Source organism: Serinus canaria, chromosome 9 (genome assembly GCF_022539315.1).
Source record: "Serinus canaria isolate serCan28SL12 chromosome 9, serCan2020, whole genome shotgun sequence".
NCBI classification, from domain to species: Eukaryota; Metazoa; Chordata; class Aves; order Passeriformes; family Fringillidae; genus Serinus; species Serinus canaria.
Genome location: NC_066323.1, coordinates 20,932,634 through 20,951,268, shown reverse-complemented (window position 1 = coordinate 20,951,268; position 18,635 = coordinate 20,932,634). Strand labels below are relative to the sequence as shown.

The following is an 18,635-nucleotide window of genomic DNA, read 5'->3' as shown; positions in this document are numbered from 1 at the left end:
TCAGCTCGGAGCCCTGATGACCCAGGGCTGTGGGAGCTCAGGGTTTCTCACCTCATTTGCTGCCTGTTCTCTCCAGGATGGTTTTATTTATATTGAACTAAAAAGTCTTCTAAAGAAGAGGCTGTGACTGATTCCTTGTGCTGCAGACAAGTTCCCAGCTCTGCCCCTCACCTTGGCTCCACTGCCAGCTGGAACAAAACCTCATCTTGCATCTTTTGCTCTGTCTCACCCAGGCTGGCCCCTGCCCAGGACCCCTCCTGGCCAGAGGGAGGCACCAGCCAGGTGAGCACCCAGCCCCTTCAATGCAGGGAGGATCTCCTGCTTCTGCAACCAAGTGGGGGCACTCTCCTTCCAAATTCTGAGCCTCTGGGCTCCTATTGCTTGCCTCTCTAAAAAGTGGCCAAGAAATCATAGAAAGCTATAAGGATTTGGGTGGGAAGAGACCTTAAAGGCCATCTAGTTCCACCCTCCTGCCATGGGCAGGGACACCTCCCTCTGGTAGGTTGCCTGCCTCAGGATTGCAGGTTCCTCAGGTTCTCCAGCCAGAAAATCCTGTGGAGGTGACCCATGGCTGGGGGTAGTCCATGGGCACCTACAGAACACAGGACCAACAGACAGTAACTTCCATAGGTAATGACAAGAGGATGATGGAGCCTCCCCTCTAGCTCTGAGAGCCTTTAATTCACCAATTGGCTCATGGTTTCAGGGGCTACTTAAAGGCTTATTCCAGTGTTAGTGGCTTGTGAGAGGCTGGGAGCTCAGTGTTGGAGGGCTCTGAGGCTCTGGGGAGCCCCAGCTCCCTTCTCAATGGAGCACAGGAGGAGGTGGGCTCAGTGGTCTCCCTCTTCCTACATCCTGCCAGGAGTGGGAGCCTCGGAGTCAGTAACACAGACCCACATCTCCCAGGAAAGCCAGCACAAAGCAGAGAACCAAGCTGTGGCTGAAGCCCTCCCTGCCACAGGGTGTCCATCCCAGGGGTATGAACCACATTTGGACACCAGAGACCTCTGCAGATGTGCTGCCACCAACCCCAGTGGTGGCCAGGAGCAGCAGCTGGACATCCACGAGGTGGTGCCAGACCAGTGGAAAGCAGCTGGGTGTCCTGCACACCCCCGGGTGGGAGTTCCTCACTTTTCCTCACTCACCAGCCCAGATTTTGCTTGCCTGATCTTTTTGGTCGTTGTTCTGTTTTGTTCTGGTGTGGTTGTTTTTGTGTTTTTTTTTTTTTTTTTTCCTCTGGGGTTGACTCATATTGGAGTTGGCTCCACACACGGAGCCACTCATGTTGCTCCAGGTGTTTAAGAGCCAAATCAACCCACTTACTGAAAACACTGAGTGTTTGAAGAGCTGGGGAGGAGGAGAGGAGCTGCTGTGATGTGACCTACCTCCCTGGCAGAGCCAGCTGCCAAGCACAGGCACGAGGCCACCACCATGGGCTGTGGGACGTGGGCCAGGGGGGAGCTGTGCCTCACTGCCCCTTGGGCCAGGCAGCACCTCCAGCCTCGAGTTCTGGCCTCGTCAGTCCTGCCAGAAGAACGAGCTGCGTGGGCAGCAGCTCTTCCCCAAAATGCTCTTCCAGGCAGCAATGGAAAACTCTGTCATGGGCTATTAAATATGAAGCCCCTGAGCCACAAATCCTGCCCCAGTCGGAAGTGCCAGACTATTTATACACTCCCATGGAAGAGCCACAGCAGACCCTTGGCTCTCTCTGTTGCTTTTTGAACATTTTCCAGTCCTGCTCTATGCTTCCAAGGCAGGGAGAGCAGAAATGTGCTCCATGAATTATGGATGTGTAAAGGGTTGTAATGATCCTCTCCCTTTTACAGGCTCCCCTTCTCCAAATGATTTTTAACCTGTGCCTCCTGGACCACCTGGGAACTCCAGGCTCTCCTTCCAGGGAGGGGGGAACTTGGGGCACGTTAGAAAGACCATGAAACGAAGAAAATAGGAGAAAACACATTTGTCCCCATTCAACACCAGCTGCCATCCCATTGTTTGCTTACCCAGTGTCACAGATTGTTGCTCACCCCGAGCTGCTGATGGGCTCTTTACCACAGCGACCACACAGGGGTGGAAGCTGTGAGCTGGAGGACTGGACACCAGCACTGAGGTTTTTCCCAGCCTGGAGAGCTGAATCCTACCCAGAATGGATCTTCATTGCTCACCATCCTCTCTGCTCGCTCCTCTTCATCCTCCCCTGTGGCTGGGAGGACTGGGAGGAAGGCAGGAGGCAAATGGTGAGGGAATATGGGAGGAGGGGGCCAAGGTGGTGAGTCCTGGGCATGGAGCAGTGGCAGCCTGAGCCATTCCTGGTGCTGGGGGCAGTGGTGGCAGCTGCAGCAGTGCTCCCCATCCCATGGCATGTTGGAGCATGTCCTAAGAGGGCTCATCCCTGTGCCTGGAAGCAGCATGTGATGTGGCAGGAGGTGAGAAGGGAGCACACGGGCTTCCCCAGCTGCATCCGCTCCATCTCCTCAACTCCTGGCAAATGCTGGTCCAACCCCTGCCCTGCCTGGGAACTCTTGCCCCCATCCCTGGGAGGCTGCAGGCAGGACACTGAACAGCTCTGGCTTGTCCCTCAGCTTCATGGTGGGGACAAGTGGGACCAGACACCCAGGGCAGCTCCATCCCCTCTGGAGCATGAGGACAGGGAGGGGTGACACACAGCAGGATCAAATGAGGGGAAAATTCTTGGTGTCCTAAGTAAAAAAAGGCAGTGAGGTATCAAAGCCTTTGGGGCCTGAACCTTTTTGTCCCACACTGAAAACTGGAACAGAAAAACCCCTCTTCCCAACTTCTCCCTTTGGTAAGAGCAGCATCAGAGATGCCCTCGGAGCCCCAGCTCTGCCCACAGCAAGATTGGCAGGGCCAGGGTCAGGGTTGTGGTGTGCCAAGATGCTTGATGAAGGCTTTGAAAGGCTTTGCCTTATCTGCTCATCCTCATCCTCACCATCCCCAGTTGGTCCCAGGTCTTTGCCCCCTCGGCCATCTGCCCGCCGGCCGCGCTGCCGGTGGCCCCGATTTCCCCTGGCTCCATCCTGAGCCCCAGGACTCAGCCTGCTGAAATCTCCACGGAGGTGGGATTACCAGGCACTGTCTGCAGCTCAGATCACCTGGGTTTTGCAGTCTTGGGCAGAGGACAGAACTCTGTGGCAAATAAAGATGGAATGGGTTGGGAGTGTAAGATATCTCCTGAGGCTAAACAGCTGATTTAGCTCCTTGAAGGCTTCATGCCAGAGGAATTGGTTTTGCTGGATGTTTTAGAGCCTGGGCTGGGAGACAGCTACACTTCCCCATGCAGCTTAATACTTCAGGCATGATGGAAGAGCAGCTTAAGGACCCATTAGCAACGTGGCTGGCAGCCAGCAGTGGATGCAGGCGAGCTGGGGTGGGTGTGTAAAAAGCATCATGACACACAAGGCCCTTTCATCTCTCCCCTGCCACATCCAGGGAGGGGGTTTGCCTGGGCAGTGAAAATAAGCTGGAAGAGGAAACATGTCAGGGTAGCTCCAGCAGCATCACAGCAGCCCTCAGCACAGGGTGGGCTGGGAGCCCATGGACACCCAGGCTCAGCCCTGCTAAAACTGAGGCCAATGGCAGTGGGAGTTCTGGGGTGTTTAAATTTTTCTCCAGCCTGTCAGGAGAAACACAGACCCTCCATCTAAATCAAGTCCTCTCAGAACAGCCCTTGTCCTTCACCCACCTCCTTCACCTTTCTGCAAACCCTGAATTTTTTCCAGCCTAGAAATGGAGACAATGGGGGACCAGTGCCAGGAGCTCGTGGAGGGGCTGTCCTGAGAAGTCCCCACCAGCTTTAGCCCTGCTTGATGTCAGGTGCTTGAATTTCCAGGGGAGTGAAGGACTCACTGAGAAACCCTGGGAAGAGGAAATATAAAATTGCACCTACTGGGCAGAATCCACTCCCGTTCCAAAGGTATCCTCTCATGGGATGTGGCTTTGTGAAAGCCATGGCACCATCCACACCCAGGAGCAACAAATCCAGAACTGGGGAGGGGGCAGGGGGGCTGGGGAAAGAGCAGCCCTGGTGACTTAGTCCCAGCTCCAGACACACCATGCTGCAGCCCCAAATGCTGGGATGTAGCCTGGACCACTACAGACCCCCTAAGCACATCCAGGGGCTCCTCCCAGCCCAGGCAAAGCAGGAGCCCAGGCAGCCAGGGAGGAACAGGAAGCAAGATCCTTTATTGTACACAGTACAGAATGTAATGCAGCTTTGCAGGAGATACATAGCCCTGCTTGAATAAAGATATTTCAAATCAGTCCTCAGATTAACTCCTTCTGCACTGCAGACCTGCCACACCGAGCAAATGGTTAAAAACCTGTCCCCAAGGTGGGGTTCCCAAAACCAAATGCTCCCCATGGGGAGAGCAACCAAGTCATTGTAGAGTTAATCTTCATACTTCCAAAAAAAAAAAAAAAAAAAAAAAAAAAAAAAAAAAAAAAAAAAATCAGACAAAAAAAAAACCAAAACCAAACAAAAATTCCAACCAAAGCTAACTAAAGAAGAGAAAAAATTCCTATACAGCATTTACAACAAAACATGTAGCCTGCTGCAGGGTAGGCAGGTATGGATAAATGAGTGGTGGAGGAGTGTTAAGAGGTGCAGCGAGGGGTGGGGGGAGCTGGAGAGAGGTGGGGTATTGAGGAAGGGGGGTGGGGGACCCCCCATCCCTGCCCACCTCAGCCTTACAGCCCAGCTCCGAGGCCATGCCGAGCGGGGGGAGCGTAGCTGAGCCAGTATTGGGATTCAGGCCTGGCTCCCCTGGGAAAGAGGACTGGAGCAGTGAAATGGAGTGGACCAGATCCTTCGGCAGCCATCCCAGGAAGCCACGGGCATCGAGGGCTTCCCCTGCCACCTGGAAAGCCACGGGGGTGTCCCCAGGGGCGCTCCAGGGACAGCAGCCGAGCTGCAAAAAATAGCTTTGCCTTAAAATACAAAAAATCTACAAAAATCAGTTTAGAAACCTTTAGTATTTTCCTAAAACATCCCGAAAAAAAAACCAAAAACAACCAAAGAGGAAGTTAGTGTCAGGGTCTCCTCCCCCAAAATGCAACCCATGGCCCACAGCCAGAGCTGGGGAGGATCAAGGGCACGGAGAGGATGCAGGAGGTTCTATGGGAACAACAGGAGGTTATATGGGGAGGGGGCTCAGGAAGAAGGCAGAAGGCTCCTCGGGGTTGGGGTAGGATGCTGCGCACATCAGCCCCGGGGCGCTGGCCCGGGCGGCCCCCCCGCATCCCTCCTCTCTGTGCAAATCAAAGCCCTTTCCACCACACAAGGCAGCTACGCGGATTGTGCTCGATGCAAAGCAGATTGTCGTGACAATTGGCTCGGCAGCCACGCAGCCCAGCCCTGGGGCACGGCCAGAGCCAGGGCCTGGGGAAGAAGAGACTGCAACTTTAGGCTCCCGGCGCCCCAAGACATCACACTGATGCACGGCAGGAGGTGCCAGCCACGGGCAGTCCTGTGCACTAGCCCTTGGAAAGGAAGGGTGGGAATTCGGCGGCGACACACGTGGGGCGTTTTAAATTCCTCGAATTTGTGTGTGCACCCATGCTGTTTTGTCGTTGGGGTTTGGTTTTGTTTTTTTTTTCCCTCTTATGGACAGCCAAAAATATTCTTTAGAAAACCGCGTTTGCCCCAGGTGCATGCGCTAGTGCCAATGGCTCTGCCAGCCGGCCGAGTCAGTAGGCGAAGCCCTCCGCGTAGGGAAGGCTGCCGCAGGGATCCATCTCCAGGAGGAACGCAGGGCTGTCCTCAAAGTGTGTCAGGGGCACCGTCTCCTCCTCTGGCACCGGGCAGTCCGGCTCTGTCTTCAGGAAAGGGCGCTGGTTGTCGGGATAGGCCATGGAAAAGAGGGCGTCGGGGTCACAGACGAATTTATAGACGTACCGCTCGCCGGCAACCTGCGGGGAGGAGGGAGGGGGTGAGGGGTGCCCTGAGCATTTCCCTGCCCTGGGGGAGCACCACACACCTCACATCAGGCCTAATCCCTCTGCTGCTGCACCCTGGGACAGCAGGGGACAGCAGGGGACAGCAGGGGCCACACCCTGCTGTGACCTCACCTTCTGCATGATGCCCTTCTCGTAGTAGTAGCGCAGGGAGCGGCTGAGCTTGTCGTAGTTCATGGCTGGTCGGTTCTTCTGGATGCCCCAGCGCCGTGCTACCTGTGGGGAGAGAGGGGGCAGCCATCAGGGCTCCAGCCAGGGATCCTCAGAGGGAATCACAACTGAAATGCAGGCTAGAGGCTGGTTTGAGGGGGCTGAGGCGAAGGTGTCACCGTGGTCTGGGAGTGGTTCCCCGCCTGCCATGATAAATGCTCGGTCTGTGACCACACAGCCACCGCCAGATCAGGGGCCAAATCAAAAGTCATTTCATTAGGCAGAGCCTGCCAAAAGAGCTGCTTCAAAATACCACAATTTCCATGCATGGCGCAAGAGATATTATGGGTAATTACCCACAATGCGCAGCTCGGTGCTGCCTACAGCTGCTCTCAATTACTCCCCAAACAGCTCCTTCCTCTGTGTCACCCTCCCGTGGAGCCGCGTGGTTCCAGCATGGAGCTGCTGCTGGAAACCCAGGGCAAAGGATGGGAGCAGCTTGGGAAGGAGGGAGCTGTGGCAGAGCAGCGGAACTCAGCGAGGCACAGCACGGAGGCAACACCACCATGGCTGGAGGGCACTGCCAGCTTTGGGAGCCAGCACGTGCCATGCCTAGAGGCACTGGAAGGTGCTAAAGGAAGGATCCACTCCTGCATTCCCACAGGCACTCCCCAGCTCCAGGGCAGGACCCCTCCTACCTCCTCAGGCTCGATCAGCTTGAACTCCATGCCCCGGCCGGTCCAGGCGATGAAGTGGGCGTTGGCAGGGTCATCCAGGAGGGTGACCAGGAACTGCCAGAGCTGCAGGGAGCCACGCCGCTGGTAGGGAGGGCCCTCACGGTACAGGGTGGGCTCCTGCTTCACTTTACCTGCTCACAAAAAGACACATGGTCAAACAGCCCCTCTCCCAGGCTGTGCCACCAGCAGGAGACATGTACAGCAACACAGGTCATCCCTGTGCTGAGACACCTGAGCAGGATGAGGCCATGGGGTGGGAGAGGTGCTGGGGATGGTGCTGCAGGCAGGTAGGTGTCAGTGGCAGAGATGGAGCACGGCAGTGATGCCAAGTTGCCACGTGGGATGATGCTCAGCAGCTCTCAGAGCACTGTGCCAACACTGCTTGGCTTTATAAGCCAGGCACTGCAGATCCCAGCGCCCCCACATCCTCCTCCACGAGCCCCAGTCCCCCTGCAGGCCTCCTCTGGGGCCAGATTCTTACCCTCCAGCCTCTCGGGTACCACGCATGTGTCATCAAAATACAATCGTGTGTCCTTTTCGTATGAAAATCCTGTGGGGAAAAGACCCTTGGTGAGCAGAGGGCCCCTCCACTACCCTGGCTGGACCCCAAAAACGCCTGCCTTGGCTGAATCCAGCTCAGGACCCCATCCACAGCTCCAGGAGCAGACCTATTCCCAGTTACTTCAGTGGCTGAGTGCTGTGCAGCTCTGCCCCCCTCACTGCTCCCAAACCCAACTGGCAGCTGTGCATTATCCCAGATTCCACGGTGCTGCTGTGCCCTCACAGGGCACTCACAGGGGCTGCTGGCCACAAGGAAGGGATGGGATGGGGCCAGGAGAGGGGCACAGTGGGGGAGTCACTCACCGTCATGGCTGTTGGGGAAGACATTCCCCCGTAGGTACGAGGACTGGCAGTTAGGCACTTCTGAGGGAGAAATGGAATGACATTAGGGCTGTAAACCCTGTGGGTGCCCCCATGGATTTGGCAGCATGTTCTCTACCTCAAGCATGTCCTGCAGTGAAGTCTGGGAACCTTTCCCCCCTCCCCATGCTCCCTGGTCTACTACATCCACCCTCAGCATGGGGGAAAAGAAACCCAGTATGATTTGGGGTGGCACTGGAATTTAGACTGGAGCAGCTGGAGTTTTCACAAGCCCTACATGAAGGGAGGCACTGCTGCACCTCCCCTACCATCTGCTTGGCTGTGCCACCCTCCATCCCGAGGTTGGGGTATTTTTAGGTCCTAAGGCGATTAGAGGATTTTTCCGTGATGCTGGTAGGGTCCAGCAGCCAGCAATCACAGCTGGCCCTAGGCCAGAGCCAAGGGGGGACCCACCAGGCGCTGTGGGGCACCCCAGCCCGTGGCTACAGCCCTGACCACACCACTGGCATCAGGTGAAATCCTGCTGTATCCCCTGGCTTTGGGAAAGGAGGAAAGAAAAAGGCAAAGCACCACAGGAGCTCCACTGCATGAGGCTCAACCCTGCCCCTGCCACTCTGATGGCAGAGATGCTCTGCTCCCTGGAGTGTCACTGCTGTGAGCCCACCCTGGCTTTCCCCTGGCTCACCTGAGTCAATGCAGTAGTCCCGGGGCTCCTGCTTGATGCCCATGGGGGGCTGGAAGCTGTGCCCAGGGGGCCCGGGCAGGCCAGGGCCGCCGTGCTCGTAGAGAGGGTCGTGGTACTCCTGCTTGAATCCCTGAGGGGGGCGGGGGGCAGCAGGGCCCAGGGGCTCCGACAGCTGCCGGTGGTAGAGGGGGCGGCCGTCCCCGGGGACCCCGGCCTGCGGCGGGAAGGGGTGGCATGGCTCCGACAGCTGCCTCTGAAACCTGGGGGGGAAGGACGTGGCATTACTGAGGAGTGGGGGTCAGCTCCCACAGCAGGCTGGGATGGATGCTCAGAAGCACAGCCACCACAGGGGCTCATCCCACGGGGTGCTGAGAAGCTCTGTGCCCCTCTAAGCACTGGGGACCCCAAGATGGAACAGCAGGATAACACATGGGCCACCACAGCAAAGCGCTCTGGCCTTCAGGTGTCTGGAAAGGAATGAGAAAAGGACCAAAAAACCACCCCCCTGATATCTCTGTAAAGCAGTAAAATCTGTGCCCAGAGTGGGGGGGCAGGGGCCAGGGATGCTGAGCATGGGTGGGCGCTTACGCAAAGCCAAATCCACTCCGCAGCTCCAGCCGGCTGCTAATCCGCCCGCGCAGCTGGGATTAAACCTTGAACTCGACAGCAGGGAGCACTATTTTGGGCTCCGTGGTGCTGCCACCGCCGCTCCGAGAGCACGGTCTCTGCCGGTGGTGATGGCCGAGGGACCATCCCGAGGGGGTGCTGCCACATCCCCTCGTCCTCCTCCGGCACCTTGAAAGGTGATCTTGGATCTCCGTGCCGGCTCCTCTCAGCCGGCCTCGCGCCATTTGCCTTTGTAACCCGAGCCCTCCCAGCTGCCGGGCTGGGATTACTCCATTTCCGAGCCATGTCCCTCTGCCCTTCCTGAATGAAACCCAAGCCCCGTGCTGGCACGGTGCTTCCCAAGGGGTCGCAGCCAGCCCCCTGCACGGCCTGAAGGTCACTCGGAGCTTTGCTGGGCAGGGATGCTTGCCTGCTGTGGGCACATTCCAAGGGCTTCCCTGGCCCCACTGCATGGCCTTGGCCAGGCTGCCACATCTTGTCCCATGCCCACGGGGGTGACACGGTGGCTGTCACAGCAAAGGACATCCAGAAGGCACAAGCTACCTACTGAGAGTACCCAGAGGAGCAAACCCAGGGTGAGGGAAGGGACTGGCAGAGCCTCCAGGGACGTGGGAGTGATGGGGACTGAAGCCACAGCCTGGAGAGGAAGGAGGAACAGGGGTCTCCCACCACAGCCTACAAAATCATGGTGATGCCATGCAGTGCATGGGCAGCTCTGCACCACCCCCAGCCCGGGGTGCACACGGGCAGGACAGAGATGGGCACAGCTCCACAGCCCAGCAGGGCTCGGGAGGCAGGGCCGCAGCGGGTGGGAATGAGGAGAGCAGAGCCCTGACTCAGGACCAGCACCTGCTGGAACTGGGGTGGATGCAGGAGTCAGCCTCTGCCTCCCCTGCCTTTCCCAAGAGGGAGGCAAAGGCTCTGCCCAATGTTCAGGGACTGAAAGGAGCAGGAGAAAGAGACACAAGATCCCGGTGGGAAGTGGTAAGTTTTGCCACATGGGACCACAGCCGACAACATTTGTCCCACCAACTGCACCCACAGCATGGGGACAAAAAGAAATGTTTGTGCCTTTCTCCCCCAGGCTTTGGGACCACCGACCCACCCAAGAGTGCCCACAAAGCCCCGGAGCATTCCTGTGGCCACCGGGGGCTGCCTGGCTTACCTGTGCTCTGCGGGGAATTGGTTCTCAGACATCATCTTTGGCATGTGGATGGGCGGGTGCGGCGGCCTCGGCACGGCGAAGGGCGGCTGCTGCCGCTGCTCCTGCAGTGCCTGGGGGGCCGGGGCGGCCCCGTGAGCGGCCGCTGGCCCGGCGGGGCCCGGCGGGGGCGGCGGGGGCAGCGCCGGCCCGGGCTGCGCGGGGGACACCGGCGTGGCGGGCGGCGTTAATGGCTTGAACCCGGCGGGGGGTTTCCTGTCGTAGGCACTGCCAAGGGAGAGGGGCCGGGGGTTGATGGTGACACCGTGGCACAGGGTCCCCGGGGGCTCTGCGGGCAGCGGTGTGGCCGGGCTACCTACCAGCAGTTGTAGAGGCACTTGTCCCCATAGCCGGCGCAGAGAGCCTGCTCGTGGCTGCAGGAGGACAGCTCCGAGGATGGGCTGGGCAGCTCCCGCTTGATCTTGGCCGGAGGTGGGGCGTGCAGGACCACTGCGGGGACACCGAGGAGGACACAGGCTCACCCACAGGGGAGAGGGCGATGGGGGCATCACCCCTGCAAGCATCGGCTCTGTGCTTGGGGATAAGGGGCTGATTTTGCCCTGGGAGCACTCAGCAGCTGAGCCGGGGTGATGCTGTGCCCTGCCAGACCCCAGCACTGGCTGAGAAGTGAGCCATGGTGGCAGGGGAGGGCAGAGCTGGGACAGTCACAGCAGCCCTGGACATTGTTCTCAGAAGGGGAATTGCCACAAGGGCTGTGAGGCAGCTCCACACGTGCTGTCACCAGCCCCTCAGGGAGTGGAGCAGGGCCCAGGCACCACAGGCAGGGGCTGCCTCCCCGAGACACAGAGCAAGCAAGGAGTGACAGACTGGAACTCCAGGGCCCCACAAACACCAACCCACTCGCCCTCACAGGGCATTCCCACTCGCAGAGCTTTTCTAAGTGGGATCCACCTTCCCACAGCCGAGGTGGTCCAATGGGATCTAGTCCTGGGGTCCCACAATTGTATGAGCTCAAGTGACAAACATCCCATTAAAGCCAAATCCTCTCCACCCACTCCCAAGCTCGCTTGCTATATATATAATTATAAACTGAGTAATATACGCTTAAGCTAATTAATTTCTAAAAGCAGGCGCCCTAGGAAAGGGAAAGCGCCTCAGAGCTCTGTACCTAAATAGTGCCTCAGAGGAGAGCCAAGACTAATCGGAAGTGGAGTATTAGCTTCATGTGAAGCCTAAACACAGCCCAGCTACACTGGAGAGGAGCAAATAGCTCCAGGACAACTGTTCACAGCTTGCCAGGTAATTAGCTGCTCCCCTAATTTGTCAAAACCTTTAAAGAGCTGCTGACTCCCCTTTCTACCCATCCCCCCCTCAAAAGGCCTCAATACAGCTGGTACCAAGGGCATAAACCCCCCCACCACCCCTCCCCGAGAAGGATTTGAAACACAAAGCCCAGCGCTGAGCCAGCACAGCCCCCCACACGCCTTCCACCCAAGCCGGATTTATCCCACTCCTCCTTCCCCCCTCCCCAGCGAGCTTTTGCCACTCTCAGCACTTCCAGCCTTAAAAAGGGGGCCAGCAAAGCGCAGGCACCCCGTGAGCCATGGGAAAGCAAAGGGGAACTGGCTTTGGAAGGGCTCCAGCTGCCTATCGCAGGCATGGCTCTCCCAAACAGGCTCCGTGTTGTTGGAGCGAGTTGTTTTTCCGCCAGCCGTACAATGGGGTCTGGTTATTCATTGAAAAAAAAAAAAAAAAAAAAAAAAAAAAAAAGGGAAAAAAAAAAGCCTCCAGTCCCCGAGCAGGCACCACCCTCCATTCACAAACACTTCGCAGCGCTCCATTCATGTGGCTGAGGGAGGGGAAAGGAGAAAAAAAAAAAAAAAAAAAAAAAAAAAAAAAGAAAGGAAAAATTTCCCCAGAGCTTAGCACTGCCATTCAAAAAAAAAGGGAAATGAGCCTTAAGATCCTAACAGAGACCAGCTGTCCGAGCCGGGGCTCTGTGCAACGTTTGGATTCCTTACACAAACAGCGCGGGGCCGGCCGGCGCTGCTCAGCACGACGGGCTCCCGGGCCAAGCTCACGGCCAGCGAGGCTCTGGAGGAGCCTGGGGGCACTCAGGGGCAGATTTTGGGGGGAAGGCACTGGGTTTGGGTCCCAGCAGCCGGGTGGGAGGAGCTGCCCTGCCCCAGCACCCCACACCTCAAAGGAACGCCGGGTGCACAAGCGCTTTTACCCTTTCCGGTCCTGCCCTGGGCACTATAATTAAAAGCTAAAAAAATATAGAAAAGTACTCAGAGGGAGCAGCTCAACTCTACAGAGGGCTGGAGCAGATGTGTCAGCAGGTCCACACCAAGGCTGAGCCACGGCAGCAGTGAGAACACCCGAGGGTGCCTGGCTGCCCCTCTGGAGGTGGAAGGGCCCTGGGGAGGGTGGGCAAGGCACCAGCCACAGTGCCACAGCTGTGCCCAGCCAGGAGGAGAGGTAGGGGAGGCTCAGGCAAACCCTCCCAGTGCCATACAAGCAGAGGAACTGGAAATGCCCCTAGTGCCAACCATCAGCCATCTCCCATGGAACAGGGTGACACCACAGAGCCGCTCGAGGCCTTGAATTCCCAGTGAACCCCTTGATGGAGGGCAGGACAGGTTATTCCCACCCATCTGCAAGACTGGACCTCCATGAGACTAAGCTCAGAGAGCAAACCAAGCCACCACTTCCAGCCCTGGGACACTGGCACCCACTCAAGCTGGCACCTGGGAGCCGAGCTCTGCGCCTGCCCCTCCATCCCCCAGCACTACAGGAGACACCCAAGGTCACACCAGGAGAGGAGTCAGAAATAGAAGCCAGGATCCTGCTTTCCTTTGTTTGAACAACTCTTCCTCACAAATAAACCTCCCTCTTTCATTCTGGTGTGTAAGAAACTCCGTGCCCTGCCCGTGGTTGTTGCCACGTGCACAGGGAGGCCACAGGTTCCCTGGGAAAAAAAAAATCACTTCTTGTGGTGCTTGATCTCCTCAGCATGATCCCATCACTTCCCAGGTACTTAAACAATCAGTGGAGACATAACCCTGTATGTCCACCCTCAGCCACAGGACCAGGCTGCTGGTGAGCTCACAGCCATGCCCAGCCAGGGGTGCAGCATGCTGAGCTCTCTGGAGTCACCACAGCCTCCTGGCTCCCCTGGAAGGATCCACCACTTCCCTGGGCAACTTACAAGCACTGGATCTGGCCTCCTGCCACCCAGTCCAGGGCACTAAGCACAATGCATCCCTCATGTGGAGCAGCCTTGCCTTCCTTACTGTGGGATTTCCTCCTCAGCACAGCGACCCACTGCCCTCCATATTACTTTGCTACCAAGCCCAAGGTTTAAGACCCTGTCTGCCAGGGATCTTGGCTATGGAATTGGGAACAGAGAGCGGGTATTAAGAGCTGCAGGCAGCTATGAGGGGGTTTCAGCAAGGCAAGAAGGATTCTGAGCATCTCCAAGACTCCACATGGCACATTCCCCATTGCAGTGAGGTCCAAACTGAGCCTGGTTTGTCCCTTTTTGCTGCTGTGCCAAGGAAGCTTGGCTCAGGGGATGCAAGATGGAGCACAAGACTGAGGTTTGCTCAGGATAAGAGGGCAGCAGTTTCCTCAGGGAAAAGGCATGGAGCCACACAACTGCAGAAACAGAGTCCACAAACATCCACAGGGACTAAGGAGGGATCTACCTTTCCTCAGAAGCCAAGGGATGCTGAACTCCATTGTGGCTGCCAGCCCAGGAAGGCAGCATGTCCCTGCTAGTGAAAGCTGGGTGCAGACCTCAGCTGCACCAGAGCCATCCTCCTCTCCCTTTCTGCATGGTTCAGAACTGGAGTTTCTCTGCTCTGTAAACTCTCTCTAGTGCAGGGATGCAAGAGCTGGGCTTCCCATTCCCCTCTGCCTCAGTCTAAGACCCTGCACAGCCAGCACTGCAGCAGCAAGACAGACCTTTGCTTTCTCTCCCCAGGCAAGTTAAAGGAGGTTATTGCTGCCAGGAGTCACGCAGGCAAATCTTTCAAGTGACAAAATAGTTTCAACACCAGGTCCACAGGCTGAGCAGACCAGAACATTTAAAGAGTCTTGACCAAATAAACGCCTTTTTTTTCTTCTCCTCCTTTTTCCTGCATCACCCAGAAAAGTTTGTCTCTCCTCTCTGAGCTCTTCAGGTTACAAGGAAAAAGAGACTGCCAAAAGGCACTGGAAACAGCTTCAGCTTCAAGAGCCACCCTCCCACGCACACTGCAGTTTCTGCTGCTCCGAGCAAGAGCTGCTGGGCTGTGCTGGGGATGTCAACAGACCCTTGTGTTTCTGACTCCGGGCTCGCCTTTTATCTCAGGGGAGACAGGGGAAAAAAAAACACATCTGAAAACTCGGGCTGTCTGGACGGGCTCAATGGCAAGCTTCCCACTCCAAAGTAACCAAAGAGCAATAATTAACAGGCGTTTGCTGTCGGAGGAGATACCCCGCTGCATGCTGTGACAGAGCTGGAATGAAAAATCTGTTCGACTGCAGGCTAAATTTGATTTCCTTCGAGTTCCCTAGCTGCCTGGCTCAGCAGCAAAACCCAGCCACCGACACCAAGCCACTACTTGTGTTTGCCAGGTAACAACTCCAAACATCCTGAATCCGCCCCCGCTCTCCCCCCCGGCCGACCCAGGAGCTGTGCGAGCCCCACGCGCCATTCCCCGGCCCCTGCCCTCTGCCACCAACCCTCTCTGGCAGCACAGCACGGCTCAGAACCGACTCTGGCTCTTATGCAATTCACCAGGGACTGCATTTTCACTGGCCTGCTTTTAGAGAGGCTGGCTTGCCAGTGATTAATGCTGCTTAAAGCGGCTCAAGTTTCACCGCTCCTGCCAACAGCGCCGGGCCAGGACTCGGAAAAGCTCTAGAAACTGCAGAGATTGTGGCTAACCAAGCAGCCCAGCACGGGTTATCTCTTCCACTTGAAAAGGAGAAGGAGGGTTTAGAAGGGAATCCAGCTCACTAGGAACAAGCATCACGCCTCAGAGGAGCCCAGAGAGCATTCAGAGCTATTTCCATGCATCTGGCCACGGTTCTCCCCATTAACAAAAGGCAGGACGTTGCACGCTGCATCTCGATGAACCCAAAGCACACGTGCTTTCTCCCTAAAGCCCATGATTTCACGTTTCAGCCCCAGGAACAACTGCTTTCCCAAGGAAGCAACTCCAAACCTAGTGCAAATGTTTGCACAGGCACCCAAACGTCTACCCCCAGAGAACAAAACCCCGGAACAATCACTCACAGTTGTCAGACTGGAAATCTGGGACAAACTGTTCGTCATCGGGGACCTGAGCTAAAAAAAACAAACAAAAAAAAGTGGGTTTATGGCGTTTTCAGTTCTCAAAAAGATGCTTGCAGAGAGATTTTACACGGCAAAAGGAGGAGGTGAAGACTTGCCTTCAGCTAGCCAGGCCTCTTGGAGCTGGCTGAGATCCTGGAAGAGCTCTGGAACAGAGTGAAAGACTTATGTGCTCCACAGAAGAATAAATAAAACTGCCATTATTTGCAAGATTAGTTCTAAAACAACCAACACGAGGCAAGTGGTCTCACGGGGCCAGCCCTGCCTACCTTCCGAGTCATGGGCCAGGTCAGTCTCCAAAAATTTCCTTTTCCTATCGGACCCCGGCCGGCCTCGGCCCTCCTCTGTGCAGGACTTCTGCAAGGAACAGGGTGACAGCTGCCCGTCAGGGTGGCAGCCCCCTAGGCTGGGGGTGCCCCCAGGGACGAGGGAGGCACTCCCAAGGATGAGGAGTGGGTGACTCGAGGATGGGGTGCCCCCAAGGTCGGGGAGCAGTGTGTCAGCGGGAAATCAGGGTGGGCAAACTTACCCCGGGGCCCATGAAGGGAACCTGCTGGTCGTAGAAGCCGTCCATGGTGCGGGCGAAGCGGGCAGTGCCCCCGGCCCGCTCAGCATCGACGCCGGCCCGGGAAGGGGGGTCCCGCCCGGGCTCCGGCAGGTGCGCGGCTGGGGGTTGGAGGGGACGGGGAGGGGGAGGGGTCACACCCTGGCCCCTGCCACCCCCGGGGCTGGCTCGGTGCCGCCACGCCTCCCCGGGGAGCCGGCCCGCTCCTGTCGTGGCGGGTCGCAGCCCCCCGGCTCGTGATGTCACCTAATTTCTATAGAAACGGCCGTGACATCACGCGCCGTGGGAGCGGGAGGAGGCAGCGGGGCGGGCCGCGCTTCGCCTCGCCCCCCTTCCCTTCCCTTCCCTTCCCTTCCCTTCCCTTCCCTTCCCTTCCCTTCCCTTCCCTTCCCTTCCCTTCCCTTCCCTTCCCTTCCCTTCCCTTCCCTTCCCCCGCCCCTCACCGCTGCGGGGCCGCGCCGCAGCCGGGCTCGTTCCCACGCCACCCCGCGCGCCCCATTCATAAACTCCGCCCTCCCCCCCCCGCGCTTCTCCCCCGAGCGCGCGCTCGAGCGCCCGCTGGCGCGCGCACCCCGCCATTCACACCGCGCGGCCCGCGCCATTCATAAACACCGCCCCCGCCCCGGGCCCGGGCCCGGGCCCCGGCCGCGCTGCGCCCCGCCGCCAGGCCCCCACGTACCCGGCCGGGGCGCCGCAGCCTCAGCGGCAGCGGGACGAGCCGGGAGCGGGGCCGGGGATGGAGCGGCGCCTCTCCGAGCCCGGGCACCGCGCTGCCGCTCTGCGCCGGCCCGCAGCCCCCGAGCCAGCGGCCTCCGCCGCGCCCCGCCCCGCGCCGCTTGTTTACCCTCCGCGCCGGCCAATGGCGTGCCGCTGCTCTGCCGCCCGCGCCACCTGATTGGCTGCAGGGTCGCCCCGCGCCCGCCCGCGCGCCGCTCCGCCGAGCACCATTGAGAACGGCTGAGTGGGCGGGGGCGGAAGCGACCAATGGGAGCGCGGTGATTTACCTGGCTCCGCCCGGAACGTTTTTCATTCATAAAAAAATAGAAGGGGGAAAAGACTGACGGGTGGGGCCGGGGCAGCGCAGGATTTAAAGGGGCCGCGGCCCTTTGCAGCAGCGGGGTTGGGGGTTCCACGGGCGGCCTGGGAGAACTGCGGGGGGGACAACCTTCGGGTCCGGGTCCAGGGGGGCGAGGAGAGAAGGAGCGGGTCCGTGCACAACGTGCCCAAGGAGCTGCCACGCAGCTGGCACGGACCTCGGGCCTCACAGGCCGTAGGGTCCTCTCTGCTTTCTTGGGACGTGGTTCCACACGAGCAAGGCAGCATCCGTTCGAGCCCAGGGCTAAGTCAAGCCTGAGTACTGATTTTGGCAGCCTTGCCCTGCAGCCACGGCTGCCTTTAAAAAGGGGCACGGGAAAAATAGTTCCCACCTGCAAGGGCTTTGGAGCCACGCATCCCTCCAAGCAGATTCGTGGACACACACCCTTGAAGGACACCAAACGTCCCAGAGGTTTGGGGATGAATTTAGGACAGAATGGAGCTGCTGGGTGCCTGCCAGGTCCCCCACTGCAGCATTTCCCTGCTAAGTGCCTCAGTTACCCTACCTGTAAGAAGGGGGTGAGACCTGCCGTGGGCACCCAGCAGTTTGCACAGGATAAAAGGGCTCACATTGCTGTGGAGGGAGACTGGGAAGTTATTGCTGGAGGAGGCAAAACCAAGGTGTTTGGTTACACACTGCACATCTCAGCTTGGGAAGGAGAGGAACCTTCTGCTCGGATCCTGGGAAGCTGCCCAGGGATTCGGAAGCCTGTCAGTACAGAGATGTCCTGGCCAGCTTGAAATGCTCAGGTCATGGGCTTGTCAGTGTCCTGGGTGAGGTGCCCAGCATGTCTTCGGGGCGCTGGAAGGAGCTGCTCTGTGGATGCTGGGTTGCTAATGAGCTCCCAGAGTCCCCCAGGGCCACCTCCACCCCCCGGGATCATGGCAGGTAGCTCATGTGCCATCGTGTCCTGGCTGGAATGACGGGGGGGCTGCTGGGGACAGGAAGCACAGAGGGCACGGGGTGTCCTTGCTGCTCAGAGCCCGTTCCTGGGGGCTCTGCAGGCTCTCACTTCCCCTCTGCACAGAGGCAGCCGATGAAATCACTGCAGGTAAAATTAGCAGATGACACATGGGAGGGCAGGTGGCAAAACCCGGGCTGGGGAGCACGGGGGGCAGTGGGGATGAGGGGGTCCCTGCAGAGCTGGGGGCACAACGGGGAGCCCAGGGCAGCTGCAGATCTGCTCTGGCTGGGGGCTGCTCAGCACCCTGGGGACACGCAGAGGTGACAGCCGTGGGACAGGCGGGTGGGAGCTCACAGGAAGAGCTGAAACCCCTGGAGAACCAGGGCTGGCAGGGGGGGATGGTGACCGGTGCCTGCTAAATTTAGACCCCACTGATGAAAAAAAAAAAAAAAATAGAATTTTTTTTTGCAGGTTCCAAATTTAGCTGGATGCAGCTCCCACTGAGCACCA

At 58.1% G+C, this 18,635-nt stretch overlaps 1 protein-coding gene across 1 annotated transcript; it reads right to left on the bottom strand.

The window, feature by feature from the left end:
- Window positions 1-4,183: 4,183 nt before the first annotated feature.
- ETV5 (ETS variant transcription factor 5) lies at window positions 4,184-16,477 on the bottom strand. Its single transcript, XM_050978093.1, has 12 exons — window positions 16,090-16,477; window positions 15,830-15,917; window positions 15,659-15,706; window positions 15,504-15,554; window positions 10,576-10,705; window positions 10,220-10,483; window positions 8,428-8,687; window positions 7,725-7,784; window positions 7,342-7,410; window positions 6,822-6,991; window positions 6,088-6,189; window positions 4,184-5,928 (listed from the first exon to the last, which is right to left on the bottom strand). The coding sequence occupies exons 1-12, from the start codon at window positions 16,132-16,134 to the stop codon at window positions 5,707-5,709; spliced, it is 1,509 nt and encodes a 502-aa protein (XP_050834050.1). The 5' UTR covers window positions 16,135-16,477; the 3' UTR covers window positions 4,184-5,706.
- Between the last annotated feature and the right edge of the window lie 2,158 nt (window positions 16,478-18,635).

Bases quoted from the DNA above. Each gene is read 5' to 3' on its own strand.
- ETV5 (XM_050978093.1), bottom strand. From the start codon at position 16,134: ATGGACGGCTTCTACGACCAGCAGGTTCCCTTCATGGGCCCCGGG. The intron at 15,918-16,089 runs GTAAGTTTGCCC...TGTTCCTTGCAG, and splicing joins TTCCCTTCATGGGCCCCGGG to AAGTCCTGCACAGAGGAGGG. The intron at 5,929-6,087 runs GTGAGGTCACAG...TCCTCCCCGCAG, and splicing joins AGAAGGGCATCATGCAGAAG to GTTGCCGGCGAGCGGTACGT.